General features: G+C 47.8%; 1 protein-coding gene across 3 annotated transcripts; it reads right to left on the bottom strand.

Moving 5' to 3' along the window:
* Positions 1 to 1926: 1926 nt before the first annotated feature.
* Positions 1927 to 23183, bottom strand: kiaa0753 (KIAA0753 ortholog). Of its 3 annotated transcripts, none has more exons than XM_062552096.1 (18): positions 22602 to 23182; positions 22096 to 22398; positions 21753 to 22002; positions 21390 to 21499; positions 20324 to 20386; positions 19981 to 20202; positions 19580 to 19757; positions 17263 to 17471; positions 16811 to 16944; positions 16271 to 16414; positions 15201 to 15290; positions 14554 to 14641; positions 14145 to 14216; positions 13287 to 13457; positions 12839 to 12923; positions 11991 to 12111; positions 4952 to 5176; positions 1927 to 2663 (listed from the first exon to the last, which is right to left on the bottom strand). In XM_062552096.1, exons 1-18 carry the CDS (start codon positions 22710 to 22712, stop codon positions 2525 to 2527), a joined length of 2715 nt encoding a protein of 904 aa, XP_062408080.1. In that variant the 5' UTR covers positions 22713 to 23182; the 3' UTR covers positions 1927 to 2524. The 3 variants fall into 3 exon arrangements, with proteins under 3 accessions (XP_062408080.1, XP_062408081.1, XP_062408082.1); XM_062552097.1 differs by having other exon boundaries at positions 21753 to 21999; XM_062552098.1 differs by lacking the exon at positions 20324 to 20386 and having other exon boundaries at positions 22602 to 23183.
* Positions 23184 to 24623: the final 1440 nt, after the last annotated feature.

The following is a 24623-nucleotide window of genomic DNA, read 5'->3' as shown; positions in this document are numbered from 1 at the left end:
TCTAAAGAATCTATACCATGGTTTGGCTTCATCTGTTGTGTTAAAATCAATGGTTGGGTTCAGCATTCGAAGGGTTTAAAGCACTTTGAAAGCTTGCATACAAGCCACAGTAAAACATGACATTCTACAACTGTAGTCTTATCTACAGTGACTGCAGACATGCTAACAAGACATACGTCCATTTATACAAAAAATATCACCATCTGACCAGACTATTGGGCTAACAAAACCAGTTGTGAAGGAAGTCACAAGGGAAGGAGACCTCAGGAAGAAAGCCCAAATGTATTCCCTACACAAGTAGCCTTAAATGGATATTGATAGAACCAGAGTCCTGAGGCAAAGCTATCTATCCTCTTCTCCAATCTCTCTGCAGCAGCAGCCAGGCTGCAGTACTACATTCCACGAGGGAGACAGACTATTTGTTCCAGTCAGGAAGGGCAATGACAAAACAATTCTGGCCCAAGACTTTGCATTGAAATTCTAGTAAGAGCGACCAAAAATAAATAGCCCATGGGCCAAAGTAGGCAGGAAGACAGATTGCATTGATTACTCTGGACATGCTGGCAAGGGAGAAAAAAGATTAATTCAATTAATTGGAACTTTATCCTTTAGATGAAATTCTATCCATGAAACTGGAGGACCTGTTGCCAAGGATCATTTCCTCTGATCTTATTAACTAACTGATAAACATATCAATGCATACTGTAGGTCAAAATAGGCAGGGATAATCTTTAAAAAAATGCGTTTATTAAAAATAAACTGACATTATTCTTTGATTAAATATTAACATGTTTGTTAACACACTCACACTTGCACACACTATCTTGTAGTCCTAACATGGGCAGATGAGCAGTTTTGGGTTTCTTTGGTGGATTGGGTGTGTAAATGGCACTGGCACCTGTAGAATTGTATTTTAAAAGCCCATCTGATATTTTCTCTCTGGTTTTGAACAAAATCAGGCTGCCTCTACATGAGACAGCATTAACTCCTCTGCTGAGAGAAACATAATAGGAGTTTTTTATGACGCAATTAAAACACTGCTACCAAGAGAACGGCTTTGTTTAAGCTTCAAAGAGCACCATGACATGACTGTCTTCATTCCTCAAACAGACCAAACCTTTCTTGTCACAAACATAATTCCTTTTTCATATATAAGCCTTTGTAGTGATGAAATGCATGGTGCACTATCAGTGATCAGAATATCAGAGTCACACAAGGGAAAGTGGACTGAGCTTTGGGAGAGAAAAAAAATACAAACTTAATGAAACTCTTTATGCTCCATGCAGCTTCCAATGGGGAATGGTTATATTATTTCCAAATCACACACACACACACACACACACACACACACACACACACACACCACACACACACACACTAAGACAAAATATGAAAGCATAACCCAAGTCCAATAGCACTGACAGAACATTACCGCCTCATACAGCATGGCAGTGTGACAGTGTGTGTGTGTGTGTGTGCGCGTGCGTAAAACCCATCCACATGTCTGCTCGTCCCACATGCATCCTCCCAACAGCCAGATAGTCTTAAGGCAGCAGACGTGTCTCCGTGCGAGTCGAATCCCTCGGCCACTCTTCGTCTTCCTGTCAGAGGCAGGGCCCCAGGGGCTGTCCCAACATCTGGATGTCCCCGTCTTCTGTCAGCGCACCCTCTGCTTTCCCCCTGGGGCCTCTGACACACACACCAGCAAACTACAGCAACGCAAACCAAGCAAGGCCTGGCCTTCGTCCTTATGAAATAAATATGCGCTCGCTCATGGTGTGCCAAGTCATGTCTGTCTTTTTTCAAGTTCCTGCTCTCCCAGGACTGGTGGGTGCTGGTGTATATAAATAAAATGGAGGAAAACATGCATGGAGAGCACACAGCTTTCGTAAAGGGGTAAAACAAACAAACAAACTACTTCCCATGCTGCCAGTTTAAAAGTTTATTTTTCCGCACAGTCATCAAGCCTATCATTGGAACAGTGAGATCGCCCTTAAAGCGCTGCATTTTGAAAAGAAGAAGTGACTATATTCTCTCTTTTCCATGTGGTGAATGAGTGGGTGCAATGAACGTATGTGAAGGTGGTGCGAATGGAATCTCTTAATGCTGTTTCGCACGTCCCCATTAGCCTTCAACTCTCATTAAAATGGACGTCCCCAGGGGCAGAGGCAGCGGCTCACCCCTGCATTAGGGCCTCAGTGAGAACTGGCCGATAGGTGCGAAAAATGGCGGATTCACTCAGACTCTTGGACACATTCCATCGAGCCAAAGGCTCTGCGCAGCTGTAAAGTCAGTATTTCATAGTCCAATGATTTCACTCCAACTGTTTTAAGTCCCTGAATATACAAAACAATACACACTTGAATTCATCTATACACAAAATGAGAAAAATCCTCATCAAATGTTTGAAATCTCACATGGGTCTCTCTCCTTGCTTGGCAAGGGAAAGGGGAAATTACTGAGAGGGATTCTTACAGGCTGCCTCCATCATTTCCCCTGCGTCCACCCCCGACCCACTCGCCGTTCACGCAGACGAGGGAGGGGGCGACTGGATCGGCTGCAGGAACTCTGAGGTGAAGACGGCCTCGGCGTACTCCTCGCACACGTCCTGGAACTCCGCAGCGACGTCCGCCAACGCCTCCGTCATCAGCTCCTCCGCCAGACTGCCCGGGAGGAGACAGAGGAATAAAATTCATTAATTAAAAAAGAGAGAGAGAGAGAGAGAGAGAGAGAGAGAGAGAGAGAGAGAGAGGGAGAGAGAAAGTGATAGCTGAGCTGTACCCCAGATGGGCAATTCACTACAATCAAAAGGTGGAATTCATTCATTACCAGCCTTTTCACTTTTAATAAGATCTCTCTTGCCCTGGCAGGGCACAATGTACACAAGGCTGGCTGACCCTATCTGGTCACAAGAGAGGCCTTTCCCTGACTGATGAGAAAACAGTCTAAAAATACAGCGGGTTACGTATTCCCATTTCCCCCCAAACGTCCACACTGCAGTGTATCTGAGAGACAGCCAATTCATGAGAGAGAGAGACAGAGAGAGAGATAGAGCAGAGAGGGAGGAGAGAGAGGGATAGCAGAGAGGAGGGAGAGAGAGAGATAGTGCAGACAAATAAATGGAGAGACGGGGGTGTGAGACAGAGAGCAGACCACAGAAACATACATAGAGTGAGAGAACAGGATTGAGCAGCAGAGAAAGATAGAGATAGAGAGCACAGAGTAGCCTTATTGAGAGAGAGAGAGAAAGAGAGAGAGAGAGAGAGAGAGAGAGAGAGAGAGAGAGAGAGAGAGGAAAAAAAGGAGCTAGAGAGCGGTGAAGCGGCAGCCTGTGCCAGGCCCCACCGTGGCTCGGCGCTGCTTATTAGCCACATCTTTGGACCGACAGACAGGTCACTTGACTGACTGAGGGCCTTCATGCGACAGCTCCAGTCATTTCCCATCTCTCCAGAATAGTAATGAGGCCGGCGCCTCCGGCAATGCTCCTCTCGCGCAGCGGCTACAACCTAAAGTGTCATAGCCCTCCGCCGTATCACCCAGCCCTGCCACCACCACCACCACCACCACCACTCCCATCCCATCCCATCCCCTTCAGACGCCATCACACTCTCACTCTGGCCATCCACTTCCTGTAGAGAGGTGGAGAGAGAGAGAGACCGGCACGCTGCTGTACCCTTGGAGACACCAACTGGCGGTTATTACCTTTTCCAAGGGCAACAGTTCTTCGGCTAATCGTGTGCAAATCGCTCTTCCAAAAGTTTCACCGGCCCACGCAGCCCTACAGGCTAGTGAGGCGTGCGTGTGTGTGTGTGTGTGTGTGTATGGCGGGGTGGGGTGGGGGGTGCCGTGTCCCTAGTGTGCCCTGACATTTCCCTTCAAGCAGCTGAGGCTGAGCAGTGCATATTCGAGAGCAAAAAAAAAAAAAAATATATATATATATATATATATTAAAAAAAAATAACTTTCATATTTCTACATGTGTCTCAGTGGAGCGGCGCCAGCAGATCAACATTCTCTGCAATGCGCCAACTTTACGATTCAGTGGAATATGCAAATCAGATGGTGGGTGAGCCGGAGCCGGGCTAAACAACTCGAGAGCCGAATGGGACCCCTAGCACGATCCCAGACCACGGAGGCAACATTACAAGTCCACTATAAACTGCCAGCCTCAATGCCAAAGCTAGCGTTGGAGAGGCGGCTGAGTAAACCCGTGGCCCCAGGCCAGGTGAGCACACAGTTTGGCATCCAGGGGATTGCCGGAAGCAATCACATCGCACCTTTAGCGGCGGCTCTGGGCATAAACATGTGTGGGTGTAAGTGTCGGGAGTGTGTCGAGCATGCGGAGGCGTATAAATAAATAAATACTCAGCTAAATGGCACAGCTGAACCACTGACAACAGAGCTGCTCTTTTTCGAGGGCTTGTTTCATCTGAACAGGCGTCTGCTACAGCGTGGAGCGGTGTTTTCACTGCTGCGCAACTGCCACAGATGAGCAAAATCCGATAGCTGGAATTGACTCTCACCAAGTCTGACAAAGATGAAAGATTTAGCCTCGCCCACAGGCACCCGTTCCTCTGATAGCATAATCTATGGCTGGTTATACTTGTCTGTCTGTGTACACTGATCTGATCACGGACTGGTGATGTTACAATCTGCACGTCACGTCACAATGTATTTATTTTGCAATGCAGCAAAACCAGTGTATAGAGGCACAGATGTTGGATAACATCACTGAAGGGTTAACAGCATTATAATTAACATTTGTCCTAATTTTTCAATTTAAAATAAGGCATTCAGAATACAAAATCATAGTTTTTCACTGCCTAAAATGTACTTCCCATTTTGGTATAATTCATTGTAAAGTGTCAATGACTTGAAATGTCTTGTGACATACTAAATAAACATACTAAATAAACACACACACTATAAACAGACTATGGATGACACTCACCTGTCTGCGATGGCCCAGGGGTTAAAGCTGCCCACTGCCTCGTGGGAGACCAGCCTCAGGTAGGCATTGTGATTGTCCCTGTAGCTCAGGATGCTGTTGAGCGCGCTGCTGGGCAGAGACAGCTGGACTCCTCCTGGACGACCTACTCTGCCATTGGTGCTCTGCTGTTGTTGGGGCTCATGTGCCGGACTGCCGTTCTCCAGGACGGGCGTCTCAAACAAGACACTGGATGGTAAAAGGATGAAAAAGAATTCAATTACGCCGAATCTTCATTTATGCCGATTCAATGGCATTTCTTAAGTTCTTTCATCAAAGGCATTGTAACATTTTGAATGATTATAGAGATGCAAAAATAAATTAATTGATTAGGCCAGAAAGCAAATCCTCGCCCCTACATTTGGTAGAGAAGGTTAAATAAATAAAATGGTAAAACTTGCACCTGGATCGAGAGGATCATTATGGGGGCAGAAATATGGAGATACATGATAAGCACGATAAGTGCATGTTTAAGCAAACACAACAGACGGAGACCATTATAATGGTGCCAGTCTCTACCTGGGGGCAAGGGTAACAAGGCCATTTCTGTAGGAAAAGGAGCATTCCCATCTGGTTAAGATCAACACATTGTTCTCCTTGGCTACACCTCACACTGCCAAGACACACTGAGCATCATAGCCTCTAAATGACCTGCTGTATTTCAGGCTCCTTTCCCCCTCGAGATGGCGCAGAGTTGGTTCTGGAGCGATGGCCACGCGGGCGGGCGGGCAGGGGGGAGGACTGGCTGGCGGTGCCCGGGGTGCGCTGGGCCTCAGCTGGCTACTGCCATGTCCAGGGCCACTAATCCCTTCTGCGAGCAAAATCAGCACCGAGGCAGCAACAGCACTCGCCGCGGCTAAATTTAGAGAGGGGGAGAGGAGGCAGAGGCTGCACTACCAGCGGCGCGTGTGGCAGCAACACAACACAAGCGTCATCACCACCACCATCAAGACAGCTGGAACATCAACCATCAAGAACAACCCCCCCCACCCCATACCTGACCCCCCCTCCCAGCCCTACAGCCTCCAGTTGTGAGGGGTGAGCCGTGGCCAGGGGCTGGCAGGGATAGGGGAGCCACGGCCAAAGCCAACGCATCAGATCGGCCAGTTCTCCAGCCAGTATTAATAAGGTCCCCCCAAACCCCCACAGTTAGATTGGCAGCGCTGCCATCACAGCCCCCATCTATGCCACCTCCGCATCCGCAAGGTGCTCCCTTTGTCCTTCACGAGCAGAGTAAAGTGCCAACATGCTGCCACCCGCTGCAGGCTCCAGAGCATTCGATGGCACTTTAAAAGGCGGGAGTGCTCGCTCTCCCCCGCTAAAGCAGCCCCTTTTTAAATATTAACAGGGCTGTAAAGTTCTTACAAATAGAGCAGTAATCCCCACTTAGCGGCTCTCGGAGGGATTCACACGCCGCCAGACGGGAGAACAAGGACAGGTGCTGTTCGAGCGGCGGCGGCGAGTGCTGACTCAGAGTCAGACTCAGTCTGGGCTCCGGCGACCTTCCTCTGCACCGCTGAACTAGCAGGGCCGAGGTCAAGTGGAGATGACGAGCGCAGCAGCAGCGCTAGAGTTCAACGTGGTCTGAATGGGCGGCTGCATAAAGGCGGGTGCCATGGAGGGACTGCAGGGTGTCGAAGGCACACTGGTAATACATCAGAGGGCTGGGCAAGGCATCTCGTCTCCCTTGGTCAATGAGGCCGTATCGAGCCTCACAGGCTCACAGTTGGGGGGCCAACCATCAAAACACGCCCACGCCAACCAATCACGCTAGCGCAGAAGATGCTAAATTCAGTCAACTGCAGCAAAAGAGAGAAGCCGCACATCCGTATCAGGTGGCCTGCATTACCCTATAAATCCCTGAAATTCAGAGCTGAGCTTGCGTGGAAAAAGACCGTTTCATCCCCTTCCTCGAAAAACTCCAGCCGTCTATTAATGGAGGAGACAGGGGGCCCAGGTCCAACGCAGTATATCAAAGAGAAGGCTGCATCGAGCTCGCCAGAGACTCAAATCTGTCTCGGAGATAGCAGGGGGTGATTCAGCAAAGGAGAGGGATGCTAGGAAGCAAGTCTCCGGAAAAGGAAAAAAAAAACAGGGGAAAGTGGAAAGCTTGGGCAACCGGGAAGGATGGACCACCAGGAGGGGAGGGGAGGCAGACAGATGGCCGCGGGGTGTGAGAGAGGCTGTGGGGCACCTCTTCTCATTACGAAAAGATGTCGATGAGAGGATGGAGCGAGTTCACTGCTTAGAGTACTGTGTGTGTGTAAGTATAGCAGTACTGCAGAGGCGTTAACTAAATCATTTAGTAACATTTCGTTTTATTTGGCAGGAATGGTCGCAGGAAATAAAAGGTAAGCTTGCCTGTTCAGGTGTGTGTAGAGTACAGAAATAGCAAGGGCTCAAATGTTTAATGTGGAAAAAAATCTAAATATAGGACATAAAAAGAGCGGTGAAGCCCACCAAGTGGCCAGGCCACTGCACATCTCTGACGTTCCCCCATTGATGTGCTCACGGCTTTGGGGCAGGCAGGTGGTCCGACACGCGAGATCAGTCGCCGTGTCTGATGTGCTCTCCTGCTCGCTCCCCCTCGCCATGGAGACAGAGATGCCCCCTTCACCACCTCCCCCCATGCCCACCGGGGTGCCGGCCACAGCGCCACGATTCTGCCCGCTGCTCTCCAGCACCACCCCCTAGGGCACCATAGACACAGCTTGAGCTAGGTGAGGTAACCTACTGCGGGAACTTTTGATCCAACACAAGCCGAGGGCTCTCTCGTTAAAATCTGCAGCGCTGGCTCACTGAGCGTGCCCAGATTGAACGTGGGCTCTCCTCTCCTCGCCCACTCCCAACATTCAACGTAGCATCGCCGCATTGACATCACATTACATGCCAGTTAAGACCATCGAGAATTTAATTAAAATCAAATCAAACAAACCCCTAATGATTTGCTAATGGTGAGTAGATGAGTAACTGCCCTAAAGAGACACTGTGCGAGTAGACTGATAACACTGATAATGCAAGTCCATTAGCCGCTGGAAGCAAGCATTTGGGACAAAGTAACTCAATCACCACATATCAGACATTGATGTGGAGGAGTAAAACTGTTACATATCAAAGAGGGAGAGCATGGCTTCAAGTAGTGGAGTTGTTGTGTGAGGATCAAATTAAGTCTGCTTGAGAAATTGATCATTAGAATTTTAGCGCTATAAATTACTTTGCCCACCCCCCCACACACACACTCAAACATAGAAGCGCGTGCACACACATACACACAAACACACACACACACACACACAAACATAGAAGCACACACACACACACACACTCTCATCGCAGAAGCTGGAAAAATAGATTAGGCAGGTAAACAGCTCCAATGAGCCTCATAACAAAATCAGATGACATTCATGTTTTGAATGATTTGCGTTCAAACGGACATTCAGCCATTTCTCTCCCAGAGTCTCTCTTCCCCTGTCAATTACACTCTTATAGTCCTCTCAATGAGCCAGCAGGGCAGGCACGCGCTGTACTAACAACTCCACTGTCTCCTCATCAGTCAGTGGGAAAACACAAAATTAGGAAGCGATTTGAGAACCGAAAACACTGAAGAGACGTCACCTGCATTTGCTCGATGGCAGGGTCCATCATGCACTGATTGCTGATGCGTCTGTTTATGCATGTGTGTGTGCAAGCGTGAGAGAATGAGTGTTTGAGTGCATACATGCGTGAGAGAATGAGTGTTTGTGTGTGTGTGTGTGTGTGTGTGTATGGTTATAGCCAGAGGGGAGTGCTCTAGAGCCGAACAGTGCGTGTTGTAAACACAGGTAATCAGAGATTAGGCGGCACATAATGAGCAGGGAGCAGTAATCAGCAGCTGTGGCCCAATATCCGCTCCAGCACTACACACACACAGCACACACACAGCACACACACACAGCACACACACACAGCACACACACAGCACACACACAGCACACACACAGCACACACACAGTACACACACACGCTCCTCCAGCGCTGACTCACGCCGCTACCGCGCGCTCGGCTACTCACAAACTCACACGAGACCGCAGCGCTCGGGCTATTAACATGTCATCTTTTTGACGCTCAGCGCTCAAGACATCCTCCTCCATCTCCCGTGGCTGAGGGAGCCCTTTAAGGCCCTCCATGACCACGAACACAACTCATCCTGGCCGAATATTTTTGAGTTTTGAATTCTAGCGAAAATTTCTACCGGGTGCGAGTTATTTCTTTATGGGCCGGTTTCCTTCATGTGGATCAAACCTAATCCTAAACCAAACGCTTTTTTTCAATGGAAAAGTAGGCAGTACACTGAATGATTTTCTCACTGGAAATCTCCACTGAAGTTCTGCTTTATTCCAGGACTAGGCTTAATCTATGTACAGAGAAACTGGCCTGAGTGAACTTTTTCATCTAGCAGTGGACGTGCAGCGACGCTGCAGCACTTTGTACGCCTCCAAGCTACTTTTAATAACATGGGAGCTCTCATACTCTTTCGAGTCGATTTAAATTACTGCTGCTAGCTCTGACGCCGACCACGAACATCCTGGACAGCGGAGTTCATCTCAGCTCAAGCGCCTCGGCCCCATCAGTCATAAAAAATCATCTGTCATGTCCCGCTGACACTTCCTCTCAGCGAACCCATCTCGCTTCACATCAACTCAAAGTAGAGAAGGGAGAAGAGGGGGAAAAAGAACAACAACAACGACAAAACATTTTTGGACAGCTGACATCAGGAAAAGAAGCACCCGGAAAGCGACGTGACCGCCAATCGCTTTAATACCCCCCACTCGGGACTTCAAGGCAAATTAATCAGCCAGCGCCTGGGGGTCACGGGGGAATAGGCGACGTGCCGTGCCGTCCCTGGCTGCTCGCTGACAAACTGCCGTGTTTGTTCAAGGCAGGGTTTTTCCCCAGCCAGCCCTGCCGCACAGCAGCTGATGGGCTTCTCTCTCCGCTCCCCGGGGAGGGGCTATAAAAGCACCCGCTTTAAAGGTGAGTCTCCAGAGATACCGCCATGTCTCTCCATCCCCGGGAAGGAGAAAAAGGAGGAAGGAAAAAAAGAACAACACAAAAAAAACCAGCACTAAGTGGTCCTAAGGCATCGGAGTATACTGCAGACCCTCCTATACTCAAAGGCTGTCTGACCAGATAGTGGCCAGCACTAATAACTAATATAATGCAGGAAAATTGGAGGGCAGAAGGGAAAAAAAAACTCCTTTAGTAGCTTGGCTTGTGAAAAAAAATCAATATTTGCCACAGCAGAAAGTGACTGGCTGACTTATTTTTCCTCGCCGAGGGAGCGAAAACACATTATGGGGCCATTCCAGTGGCGTAAGCGTATGAGAGGGTTTCAGGAATAAGCAATGCTTTCTTAATCTGATGTACTTTTTTTCAGTGCATTGACCTTTTCAGCAAATAGATTTTTCTTCTTCTGCACCAGTCTACATGTTTGCCAGAAAAATGTCGCAATGCTGAAAGTGCCAGACAAATGATGGGGTTGAATCGCATGAAATGAGATGGTTACGACCCACCGCGTAGCTGTTGTTGACTCCCTAAAAGAAGAAGAGAAAAGATTCACAATCCAGAACGCGAGGAGATATGTGGCCATACGCAGGCTGGGTTCCTGGTACAGCTCGACTATAGATTGACCTGCCACTCAGCATAGCCCTCAGCCACTGGACCATGCTGTTCACTCAGCTGTGGCTGGCTGGCAAACACACACACACACACACACACACACACACACACACACACACACACACAGCTGAACTGTAGGAGAGGTGAGAAGAGTGTCAACAGCGCCGCGAGCACAGAATTATTTAACGGCCGCAGTCATCAGGGTCATCTGCAGGGTCTTCACCCGCCGCTCTGTCTGTGCAGTGAAGCGACACGCCCTAAACCGCCGCTCCTGATAGCCCTGGCTGGCTGAAGCAGGGTGTGAAGAAGACAAAGCAGGATGATGCCACTTGGCTCTCCAGCTGTAATATACCAAAATGGACAGGGTGCTTTCACTTAAGAGTTTGGCTCTCGGGGGGGAGAAGACACTTTCAAACGTCTTTCATTTGCTAATGGTCCCCAAAGCAGGAGAGAAGACCAACAGCTAAATCTTATAAATCTCACGGAGCACACACACACACACACACACACACACTTTTACTTTAGATGCCTTTCTCCCATCACTCTCGACATATCTCATCACTCATCCTCTTTCTCCATCTCCTCTCCATCCTCCCACCACCACTTCTCTGATTAATTTGGTCAGAAAGAAAGTAAGTTCAGCTACTCAGTCCAAGTCTTACAGCAGAGCAGAACTCCAACTCTCTTGGCAAGGCCCAGGAAGCTGCCATGGGGGTTTGGTGGGCAGAGACAGAGACATGCTGTCAGTGTGAAAAAAAAAAACCTCCCAAGTGCCACTTCTCCACGGACTGTCCACTCTTTCTCTGCCAGCCCACCAGAGCCCATCAGTCTTCTCTTGCCTCCTCACACTTGCTTGTTGGCAGATGTGAAGTTCAGAATGGCTCTCTGACAATCAAAGATTTGCCTCATTTAAGCCACCTTGCACCACCCTGCTCCTTTCCAATCACCATTCTGCTGAGTCACTGAACAGAAATAATGTGTCCATTTAATGATCCCCGACACCATTAACCGCAGTATTGCATTCAGTCTGGGAGGGAGCGCCTAAAGGTAGAAAACTAGGCATTCAACACAACCACAATAAGTTTTAAGGCAACGCAACGGCATTCAGCCCTGCCATTTCCAGTCAGAACCGGCTGGAAGTTGGAAACGGCACACAGCTTTCAGTCAGAACTAGAGGGTCGGATTAGGGAGGGAATGCTGATAAAAATGAAATTGAATTTTGGGAGAGAGAGATATGACGCAGCACAAAAGCTTCCCTGTGCCGCGGCTGAAAGAGAGTAATGAACAGGACATCCTTTTCAGTCTTAAAATAAGCACTTGGGCATTGTGGAGAGTGGACGCTCACCTCGACTCAACTGGACTTTGCAGAATTATCTCTGGGTTCCTGGTGTGCCTCAGAGCTGGCCGGGTGAGACGGATGGGCTGGGGAGACGATGGCCTGGACAACACCCCTCCCCTCTGGTCTCCTGAGAGAGAGGGACAGAGAAGGGCAGACAGAAGGAGAAGAAGAGAGACAAAGTGAAAGGGAACAGAAAGGGAGAAAGAGGATAATGGAGAGGAGAAAGCAAAGAGAAAGAGACAGAGAAAGAAAGAAAGCAAAGTCATTACTATCTATGCTACAACGCTGCTGCCACCTGCAGGCAGGACACGCCAGCCACTTCCCTCCTTTCTGCAGCACATCTCTGTGAACTCCTCTATGGGCAAAGTCACCTTTCAATGGATTTAAAAGGAACAACTGCTGAAGTACAAGAGGGTGTTTATTATGCTGCTCTACACACAGGGACTACAACTTCATCAGGTACTCCCTCCAAGGACCTTGAGATCACATAAGTTTACATCAGGAGCCAAATGAATCATGAGATGCCCTGCTGGGATTAAGATGCAATGCAGAGTTACTCTTGAACCCTGTATCCTCTCTCCTGCTGGCCTACTGATGGTCTCTAATGAACCAAATCAAGGCCAATTTAAATCTGATTGGACCCTGTTTATCCCTATTTATAGTTTCGTTCCCACTGACTGAGAAAAGGCGTTCGTCAGAAATTAACTTTGAACAAGAACAGGCCCAGAACAAGAGCTAACATAAAAGAGAATCCCCTGGTTTGCACATCCTGAATGAATAAGAGATCATTTCAATTAAAGAAGTTTAAGTTGAGGTAGAAGACAATTAAAGTCAGAAACTTTAAGCGGTCTCACCTGATTGTGCCTGCGGCTTATCCCAGTACAGGGGGTCTGAGTAGGCAATAGAAGCAAAGCGCCGCCGCACAGCCTCCTGGTCTTTCTGCTCCAAAGGGAATCAGCAACGAACAAAAAAAAGACTCACATCATTCTCACAATTCATGAGAAAAAAACCCCAATTTCAAACCTCGATCTCGAAAGGCAATCGGGCAGTTAGGAAGCGAGGGCAACAGGAGTAACGCCGTGCCCGTCAGAAGTGCTGCCCCGAGCCCCAGCTGGGGCACAACTGGCCGGGGCACCTGCACCGCACGCCGGCGACCCAGGTTGGATTCCCGGCCCGTGGTCCTTTCCGGATCCCACCCCCGCTCTCTCTCCCATTCACTTCCTGTCGCTCTCCATCACTATCGCCATCAATAAAGGCATAAAAAAACGGCAAAAAAAGATATACTTTAGAAGTGCGGCCCACCTCCATCTCCTCCATGCGCTGCAGCATGGTGTCCAGCGTGGGCGCGCGCACCAGGGCGGTGGCCTGCTCCTCCGCCTGCCTGTCCGTGCTGACCGCCTGCAGCGTGCGCGCCGCGTCCTCCAGCAGGTCCTCCAGGAGGGCCTCGCTCAGGAGCTCCGCGCTGGCCGCCGTCTGCAGAGGAGAGGGAGAGAGGGAGCAGGTGGGTGGACGACACGAGCGATGTGGGCGAGATCAAGCCGATGAGGAAAGAAGACATGTTGTTCCATGCCTCCCACGGATTCACTTTTGCTTATTCTTTTGTTATATTTATGCTTCAAGGTCAACCTGAGTCGACTGGCCATGTGCAGTCCTGAGTATCTGTCCAATTAGCTGTAAGTACATTACAGTGATGAGTTGATACCTGGCTACTTTTCTCGAGCTACAACGACCTGTTAAATCCAAAAATGAAAATGTCATCAGGGCTCAGGAACAGATATTGTAGTAATCACTTTTGCCCATAATAACTACAATTTATTATAAGAATAATGACTCTAAGCTTGCTCCATCAACTGAGCTCCAGGGACACATATATTCTATTTAATTCGGAGATGCCATCTGCAACCTAAAATGTCTGCAAATTCAATCACAGCACTCTTACAAAATATCTGCTGCGTAATGGTGTGTGGCTGAATATGAAGCCGGAGTCATGCCATTAGCTAGGCTTGTGTTTGGGCTTTTGGTTTTAAGCAGCCTGTTGCAAGCTAGACAATGGCTGTCACTTGCACTAAACAGGAGCCTGAGCCGCCACACAGCAGTTGGCCTTTCCTGCCTCGGCATCGATTGCGGCGTCTGGGAGCTGGAGGAGAGCGGATCACTCACCTTGTCTGCTGCCTGCTGAGAGAGACGATGTCGGAGAGAGGTGCCCTTCTTGTCCCACGAATCACGTAGCCTCTGGCAGAACCAAGACAACAACACCCATCTCAGTACCTCACACACACAGACCAAACCCCCCTAAACCAGGTACACTCAATGTGCCTCCCCAGGAAATCTCCCCCTTCACTAGGCTTCCATTGCAATCCCAATCTAACAAACTGGAATAATTATTCCTCCTAAGGGGTTCAGTCTACTGAATTTCAACAAATCACTCAAGGCAAGGTTGCAACTAGTGTGTTGGAGGCTGGATTTCCTTGAGGGGGACTGGCTACTGCTGATCTACAAGGTATACAAATGAAAAATATAAATGAAAATATTGTTCACGTTTCAAGTTTCCTATAGGGCAGTTTTGTACCTGGGCTCGTTCCAGCAGAGGCTCGATCCTCTCTCTTGCGGCCTGTTCAGCTCGCTCTGCCCAGCGAGTAGGAGATCCCACCTCAGATCTGAAACACACACACACACACACACACAAACACACACACCCACACCCTTGAGCAACAACGCTTAGTCAGACTCAAAAGCATATACTTTATACAGGCCATTCATCAGCTGCGCTGGTCAAACATGAGAAGATGGAGTGTGTCCACAGTGCTCCTCGAGGCCAGGCTCACTTCAGCTGGACTCTAAACCTGGGTGGCTGTGTTTGCCTGGGTGGCTATGTTTGCCACTTAGCACTTAAGCACTTAGAAGGACTAGGGCTTTTTGTTGTTTTTTTTCCCTGGTGGGCATCCAAAAGGGCTCTGGTCACGTCTCCTCAAGATTAGAAAGGCTGGCATGGCTAAGCCACTGGCCTGCAGCAGTCTCATGGGCTGTTCTGGCACACAGGGGGCAAAGTGACCTTGCGTGCCCACTAGACGTCGCCAACTAATCACTACCATTACTCAGAGAGCTTTCGGTTTTCTCCCCCTGCTTCTTGGCTTAGTTGAAGAGCAGACGCTTTTAAGCCGGACACAAAAGCTGCCCGTGGCTCCGTGGAGCCGGTGTGGGCGAGTTCCGACTCACCGCAGCCGCTGGACGCGCTCGGCCTCCTCGTGGCCCAGACGCTCCAGCTCGTGCAGCCGCTCCGACGTGATCCTGTCCAGCCACGCTTGCCTGGGTCAAAAGACAGAGAGAGCTCTGTGAAAATTAAATCTGTGACAGGGGATGTTAAGTGGCATAAATGAGGTCGAAACACAATCAAGCCGTGGAGAGAGGGAAAAAAAACGAAAAAAATAACAATATAATGAAGAGGAACCAGCCACCTGCAGCTCACGGTGTGAGCATGTGCAAAGCTAAATTATGACGAGAATTATTCCATTAATAGGAGAAGACTTCATTATGCAGCTTGATTTGGAGGCCTGCGATGTTTTCGAATGAACTTGTATCGGGGAGATATAAATGTCCCCCCATTTGATGGGCTCCAATGTGAAATTTATTGGGGGGAGATTAAGTCTGAATTGGAATCAAAGTGGTGCCTGCGGCTCTCTGCAAATGCTGTTTGTCAGGAGCTCTTAAATGAATTAATTACTATAAGGCACAGGGGGGAAAATCCATTACAAACCCCCCAGTTTCCAGTGTAGTGCCACAACTCGTTTGTTTGTCCAATCTGAGCCAACTCACGCACACAATGAAACAGTGGGGGAAGGAATGTGCTAGCAGAGCGACACTGATATGTTAGTAGCCTGTGTCTTCTTCAGCACTGGTGTGCTTTACAAAACCGCCATCGCCACAATCTGTTTGATTGTTCCACCGCTAAGCGTTAAGCGCTTGGTGTGTAAAATATGCTGTTGCTATGACACTATCAGTGAGTTCAATCTCTACCGGCTGAAGCATTCACATTCGGTTGAGAGCTTGGAAGAAACAAAAAGCATTTCATTCTATGCCGCAAATATGACTGAAGACTAAAGGAAAAAGGACAGGTTTGTAAAACGAAACATTGTTTTTTTTCCCTTTGATTCGACCATGACAAACAAGTCTTGCTCGGAAGGGGGGAAAAAAAGGTAAAACAAATTCCTCTCAGTTCCCTACTCAAAGCACTCTGGGAAAGCACTGGTCTATCTGCATGAGGGTTTTTAAGACTGAAAGCTCCAGACCTGAGGGCCTCTTGGTGGGCCTGCTGCCTCCCCTGTGGGCCCAGCTCCTCTGGTGGCCCGCCTCGGCCCTGCTGCTCTGGGGGACCGGCGGAGCTCCGCAGGGTGGAGAAGAGACACCTGGGCTCCGGCCTCTTTGATACGGGCCTACAGGAAAATACAACAACAAATGCACTTTGCTCGTATGGCTGATGAGGGGCATGCTTGTAGGACACTTGGTGAATTATACTGTACCTTATAGAAAATATCTTTAATCTCACAGACCATTTTACAAATAGAATAAGATTGAGATGGCACAACATCAACTGCTTTGTGTTTCATTTTTTTTATTACTGAGACCATTCTGATGGTCACTGCTGGACACATAAAGTCTTTAGTGAATTTTACTGTAGTAGGGAATGCTAGGCCATTTCTCCAGACTCTAGCCTGAAGTAATAGCTCTGTTCGCAACATCAGGCCACTCTGGTCATACACAGGTTCAGCCAATACAGTGAACAGAGCATATGAGATGTTATGTGAGGAGCGAGTGTGCTTGAGTCTCACCGTTGCTTGTTTGGCGATCGAGGGGATGTGGGGATCCAGGGGACCACGGCCTCCTTCTGCGGTATCTGGCTCTCCTTCAGCCTGGAGGAGACAGTGTGCTGCTGGAAGCCAGACTCACGAGGCAGCCCACCCTGCTGCACACAAACACACACACGGCACTTCTCACCCTGACCTCCAGCAAGCATAACAATTCCAAACCAATGGCAAAGTACATTCATTCTCTTTGCCAGAAAGGTATTAGCCTTGATTGATCTGATTCTTTAATACTGTCAGGGTTCGATGTGAAGGCAAAACAGCATCAGTGGACTTGTAACTCCATAACTCATCTGTACTACATAAGACACCAAGAAACCCTGGATCACCCAGTACCACTGAAACTCCTTGAGTAGCCTACTGAACGGTTCAGAAAGCCATCTGTTTCAGGGTAATGCTGCACTGCTTTTCCCCTTTACCTTGTTCCTGTCGGGGTAGGATTCAGCTGCCTGGTTGCTGGTGCCACCGCGGGGCTTGGGAGGAGGAGGCTGGGGCCGACTCTGCTCTGCCTGCTCCTCGTGCCCCCTCAGCTGCAGCAGGCTCTCCAGCCCGGCCCGCAGCACCGCGCTCCTCGCCTTCCCCCCCGGCCTCTGCACTGCTGGCCTCGGCCTCCTGGACACTGGGGGCCCTGTGAAGGGAGGGGGAAAGAGAGAGAGAGAGACAGAGAGAGAGAGACAAAGAGAGAGAGAGAGAGAGAGACAGAGAGAAAGAAAGAGAGATGGAAAGACAGAGAGTGAATATTTCATTTCATTTCAGTGTGACCGGTCAGTGCTGATGGCATCCCAGAGGGATGTGACCGTGCCACACTGCTGGGTAGCCAAAGCCCACAGATTAGCTGTGAAGTGAAAGTTTAGGAAAAGGGAACGGAAAGTAGATTTTCGTTTCCAAGGAGACTGTGTGGCTGCAGCGGTCACCCCATGAAGTGACCGGCAGGGATGCACTTCCCCAATAAAACACACACGCAGACACACAGACACACACACAACCACACACACACACACACACACACAAAGTGCCGGTGTGCCAGGGTGCCCGTTTGCCCCCCCGGCTCCCGCGGGCAGACTCTTCATCTGCTTCCCCCGCCACGGCCATTTCACGTCAGCAGGAGAGAGGCGCAGACGAGCGCTAAAACCTTCAGCACATTTCCATGGCCACAGGAGGCCAATGACTCACTCTCGCTCATGGGGATGGAGGTAAACAAATTCACAAAGGGCCACCCGAAACGGCAGATTTAGTTCACCATCGCCCCATACTTTGTCAGGAAATTGGCTTTCCAAGGAACGCTGGGTTAGACTTTGCTTTTAGCAGGACTGAAGGCTTTATCCGGACACTGCTGGGCTGATGCTTTTCAAGGATCCTTCAACTCGCTACGGAGTTGTCAAATTGTTCAGAACTGCCATTTCATGAACATCAGTGTATGTCTGGCTATTACCATGGACAATTCCTCAGTGTAAAGCACACATGCTGATTCAACATTACCATCTACTGAGAAGGAACGAGTCTCTGCAAGCACCCAAGAGAGACATTTGAATAAAGTCTAAAATGAATGAAAACAGAGTTGGTGGAAGGCAACATGAAGTCACAGGATGAAGAATATGTGTGTGGCGTGCTTGATTGGAGGATAACAGCTTTCACGACACAAATGAGACGTAGAGCACTCGTTTCAATCTGCAATGTGCACTAAGTGGCCTCTGTGCTGGGGAAACCACGCAGTGAAAAGGCAGTGAGACCGGTGAGATGTATCAGAAGTCAGTTGAGTGAGATGGAGCAGAAAGCATCAGCCAAATGTAATGTAATGTAACATAAATTATTTTTAGAAGTTTCATGGAACTGTGTTATGCAAATAAATATATGTGCAGAGAATGTTTACGTCTGTGCACGGACCCACCTGTATTTGCATATAGCCAGGTGTTGCGTGGTATTAAATTTGCATTCGTTTATTGGTGTTGCCGTTTTAAATTAGAACACCTACAGATGAAAAATGCACAATGTCCTGTTCAATCAAACTTCCCAGTGAATTACTGAATGATAATGTTAAAAGTGTTTCAAGCACACCTATATGCAAATTCTTAAGCACCAAACAGAATGGGAACTATTTTGATAAGACACAAACGCTAGACAACGACATCTAACCTTCCACAGCAACAGCGCTTAACTGAGAAAAATGTGAATAATTTCCAATGTGTGTAACCCATTAAGCTGACCGCTTGAACAGCAAATAAAGCACTTACATCACGACAAATTAGATTTTGGGTTTTAAATTAAAATAGTTGATTACTTTGGCCTGTTATGGAAATTAGAACGATTAGTGCTAACATGAGTCCCTGATGGTCATCCCATCAGCTTGATGATTTGTTGCATGATTTCCAATCATGCTTTCATGCTTCATTAACGTTCACTGCTCAATTTTAATTCGGATGTCTTTATTTACCAGACAGAATTTGATTAACTTGAGTCATTGGGTCTACATATTTTCACCACATCAAACATCCTAGGTTGATGGATCATGCAAGGATATTACTAGACGATATCTATGACACTAAATCCATCCAAATAATTCAAGTTAGTTACCATATATTCCAATAAAGTTTGGAATACAAGCTGAAATCAGAAGAGAAAACATTCCCCCATGAAGACGAAAGCAGTTTCTGAGTGGTTTTCTCCAATTTCTCTATTCACATACAGCTATTCCGTATCCACAACAGTGTAAGAAAGTCATCGATCGAAGGTGCTCACCTTTGGGCCTCTTTCTCTGTGCTGGGGGCTTGCGGGGCGCCGGGGCCCTGGGTGATCTGGGAGGGGACATGCTGTGCCATCTGCCCACAGGGGACCTCAGTCTGATAGGGGACAGGCTGCACGTCCTCAGCTCTCTCCTTCTGGGGCTCTGCTGCTTACTAAGAGCTGTGTCCAGTGTCTAGCACAGGGAATGGAAGCAGGAAGCAACTGCAGTAAATTATCCACTTAGGAAATCTATCAAGGCTAATCGACCAAGAAATGAATTATCCAGTCAGTAAATACCAGAGTTCTGAGAAAAATATTAATATATTTAAACACGTATATCACAGCACAGAATAAATCTACAAGCACTTGGCTTAGAGCCTGTTTGATTACAAGGCACAGTGAAGATGACAACTAACCTCCAGCTTTTGCAGGATATCGATGGCTGTCTCTGGGACCGCGGAGTCCTGGCCCGCCTCCACCTTGGCCGAGCAGAGCGAGAGCTGGCGAATCAGCTGGCCCAGCTCCTTGTAGTGGGGGGGCACCCTGCAGTCGGCTGGGTCCGACAGCTGGTTGGTGAACACCTGCATGGCCCTGACCGCTCCGCGGTGGGCCGCGGTCAGCCGGTCCATGGCCCTGGACTGAACACAGATACACATGCATGTTCATCACTATGATCACTGGAGATTGTAAAAGATGGATACACTGCCTCCCTGTGTTGGGACATTAGAAGTGCATCTGTATATAAGGTCCGATACATACCCTCTTGGTGTGTTTGATGTTCTGGGACCGAAGCTTCTCTACATCCTCCTGAATGTCTTTCACCTACATCAGACACCAATTCATTTGACTTTTCACTACATTCAAATGCTTTTATCTCCCTCAACAATGGAATTCTCTTCTCTGATTGGCTGCTGGGGTGGCCATTAACTTCGTATAACCTGCTACCTTTGAAGTAGTTCCCGTATCACACTTGAATATTAATTCGCCAAACTCGTTGCGAAGTTTAAATGAACTGTCACGTTGCATCCAAGCTGAAATACATACGTGCAGAACCATAGTAACATTGTAGCATATGACGGAGGTGGATTGTAGCTAGTTGGATGCCATGTAGGCTATAAAAGTAGCGAAGTTAAAGTTAATCAGAATCCTGGGATATGCCCGCTTGACAACGGGAGAGATAGAACTAACGACTGGCTTTTGTCCGTAGCAACCAGCCATTTAGAACTAACGACTGGCCTTTGGCCATAGCAACCATCCATTTTAGAACTAGTAACGGCAGTTTTGTCCTGAAAGTAGAAAGTTGATATGTGGCGGAAAGTAGTCCCACAGTCAAGACAGTTTTAGCGATGTTAACGGACGCAACGGTGGAATAGAACTATGTTCTAAATATACAGGTTATGAATACAAACGGGAGATAAGCGGGATAACGGCCTTCGAGGTCGACCGGTTCGATGGAAATAATGGCACGGCGGAGGTAACTCCGTCTCCGTGCTTCGCACGTCGCCGGAGTTCTAGACCTCCACCTAGCCATTATTTCCATCGAACCGGTCACCTCGTCGGCCGTTATCCCTTACTTATTTGTCACAATCAGTTATAAACAGTCTACAACTTATTAAAATGTGAAATTCAATGCAGGTGTGTTCAATATCATCATAAACTGGCACTCTTTGTGTACTCTTTAAGTATAGGTAAACGTTATACTCTGAAAATCCCACCTATCAACATTGACCCTAAATTCCCCTAGACAATTCCAACTGTAATGTCTGAAAAACAGAGTGTACTGCCCGAGTGTACTGACTCAGTCAGGCAGTATGGATGGTCAGACCTGTTGCTGGAGGTTGTAGATGATTCGAGCCGAGCGTGCAGCCTGCTCCTGCCGACGGATCTCCATCCTGCGCTGCTCCTCCGGCTCCAGGGGCTCGCCCACCAGCCGACCTGGAAATACACTTCATTACCGATCTGCACATTTACACAAATACTCTTATCATACATACAGGATGCACAACATATCGTGCATCTACAAAAACACAGAAATGATTTCACATAGGCCCTGCGCAATGTGAAATCGAGATATGCAATAAAATGCTATAAAAAAAAACACTTTTCCTACAAAAACTTCTCTTTCGACCAATCAATAGTATTTTCAGTCACACAAAGACAGCAAAGTGTTCATCCTCTAAAGACATACCTTTATTAGTCAGTTGCTCTATCCTCTGGACACAAGTACCCAACTCCTTCTGAAGCTTGTGTATCTCTTGGCTCAGTTTACTGCCGACTTTGGGCCCCAGGTCCCTGGTGGGAGGCGACTGGCCATATGCTGGTCCAGTGGGAGCCGATAGCTTCTGAGGGGTGTACACCAGCACCTCTGCTCCTGACTTTGACACAGATCTCTGAACGTTCCCGGTCTGCTGTCCTTTAGAGGTAACCTTCTTCGCCTTCTGAAATAAATATATTGTTGCACTCACATTTACAGACATTGCACCCAGTCATTTTAACAGTGATGAACCAAGAGAGCTCCACTCGCTAGTTACCTGCTGGACATCTGTGATGCGGTCATCCTGAGAGTCATGCTCTTGTTTGCAAGGTGAGCTGGTGAGGGGGGTGCTGATGAGGGACTGTTGGCGCCTTCTCCTTAGATCTCTCTTAGCAAGCCTGACAGCTGTCTGCAAACGCTCTTCTGACAGCACGGAGAAGCGCAGAGAACTGCCGCAGCTGTCCGCATCTGCATGCTCGGTGGCCCGCTGCACGAACTTCTCAATTACAATGGGTGCCGGGGGCCCAACGCGGGTTTCTCGGTTAGAGGGGTCCAGCGGGATTGCTTTGTTGAACAGCAACTGTAACGTTTCACATTTATGATTGCTATTCACCGACCCATGCTTACAACGCTAGGTACGACTTATATTCAGAAATTACTGCATACCACAACAACAAATACATTAAATGACTCATGAGTTATTTATCGCTAAGTCATTGATACTCATTCGTTAGCCATCAAACGTTTAGCAGTTAGCTGCTACTGATTTGTTCATCAACTTACCTGAGTTTGTGGTCTCTGGCTGCTGCGAGTGGCACCCGATCCGGTAGGGATCCAACACCCATGTAAATTACTAAAGTCTTCAAATGACACTCTTTGAAATTTAGCTGTCATATTGCCTTTGATTTGCTATGCATATAAAATTTGCCTAAATTGTTACAGCCTATATTTACACACATGTTGAGCGTTAGGGTCACTGGCTAATGTTAGCAACCAGTGGAATGGAGTTTATGAGGAGCTGGGTTTTAAGTTTGCCCTGGTCCGCGATTTTGGCCATGGCATACAAGACCAGTAGTAGCGGAACAAACAGACGTATGCCAACTGCTTATCCTGAAGTACCTAAGCATGCCGATTTAAATTCAGGTCGAGCTAATAACGTTAAAGCTAGCTGATTAGCCATGTTGCTAAACTCACTGGGAAATGTCAAATCCAGGTACGCGACGTTTGAGTTACAAATGTCATCAAAACGAACGTCAAAAACACAAGATATTACTGTACATCAATGCTATAACCTATCGATATCTTTTTATCGGCTGTAATTTAATCAACTACCCGATTTTACAAAAATAACAAACTCAAGTCTGCCAGTTTAAAACCGCCGCCGCCGCCATGACAACACACAGGAGCTTCTTCTTCTTTTATGATGATGGGAGCACATACTTTGCTCATTACTGCCCTCTCTCAGTATGAATGAAAATGGCAGCCTTTTAACCTTTGACAAAACGTCTTTACTGAACTCTCTCTCTCTCTCTCTCTCTCTCTCTCTCTCTCCTTCTGATGGCTCTACAACAAGTATGTGTAAGTGCGTGTGTATGGTATAAAATTCTCGCCAAAAGTTTTTTGTGTCCGTAGAAATATGTTGAGCTTGAGCTCGTAAAAATGTTTTGTGCTGGTAAAAAATATTTGTGTAGAGAAAGAATTCGTATCTGTAGAAATGTTTTGTGCATGTAATGGTTTAGGCCAGAGCCCGTCTACGGAGAGCTTTGCCACTTGCTATTAAAGGGGACATATCATGCAAAACTCACTTTTTGCGGGCCTTTGTGTTCATATTTAGGCCTCTACTGTTCTTATAAACACTCCAAGCGCGAAAAAAACCCATCCATCCGTTTTCTGTAGATCAGTAGAAAGACTTTGGTGTCAAGAAAGTATGCTGCTGTGAGCCATTTGGATGGCTCCCTTCTTTGATGTCATACTAAGGGAATTTGCAAAGACCAACCCTAGCACCAGGGTCTAACATATGTGGTTGGATGCCGGCTCTGTTTTAGTCATTTTCACCTGTGAAACGAGCAGCGTAATCAATACATGCAGCCGGAGGCGTGGCCAGCCCAGAAACGGCTCAATGTGGGAGAGACCAATTCTAACCTCGTTTAAAAAGAGGTATGATATGTCCCCTTTAAGTCCCATTGTAACGACTTTTGGTTGCAGTTCCACCAGAATTCCACTGGGGGCGATCGCCTGAGTGAATGAATGGGAGCCTATGGAGCTAGACGGCTAAATTAGTCTCTTTCACCCAATTGACCCTTCCAGAAGTCCCGCCCTCCATAGTTACTGTTGCTACGCCTGTCAAACTTTCGCACCTTGCCCGTCTATTACAATGGAGGAGACACGGGATTTTTTAAACAAATGTAATTTACAAAGACATCGCACCACACTGAAAGCTCATATTTGGTCACTAGCGAGCCACATCTGTCCTCTGTCAACTACAGTTGCATTTTCAGCTCTGAACAAAACCGTTCATGAGTTATTTAAGCAAAAGTCGAAGGTACGCGTTGTTTTCGATGGTTCCTCCAGGCTAGTACGAATGAAACGGGCGGGGGACAAAACTAGCATAACGTTTTAAGCTATACTTCCATAACGTCAATATTTGACAACATAACATGATTGGTACTTCAACTAGGTATTATTTTAGACAGAATTGCTGACGGGCTATACATACGTCTCGTTGAATGTCTGTTAAGAACTTTTTGCCGCCATCGTGAAACGTATCTCGCGGTTATGGAAATATCACGCAATATGCAAAATTTA

This window comes from Sardina pilchardus, chromosome 13 (assembly GCF_963854185.1).
Source record: "Sardina pilchardus chromosome 13, fSarPil1.1, whole genome shotgun sequence".
NCBI classification, from domain to species: Eukaryota; Metazoa; Chordata; class Actinopteri; order Clupeiformes; family Clupeidae; genus Sardina; species Sardina pilchardus.
The sequence above is the reverse complement of the archived record's forward strand: the minus strand, read 5'-3'. Positions and strand labels throughout refer to the sequence as shown.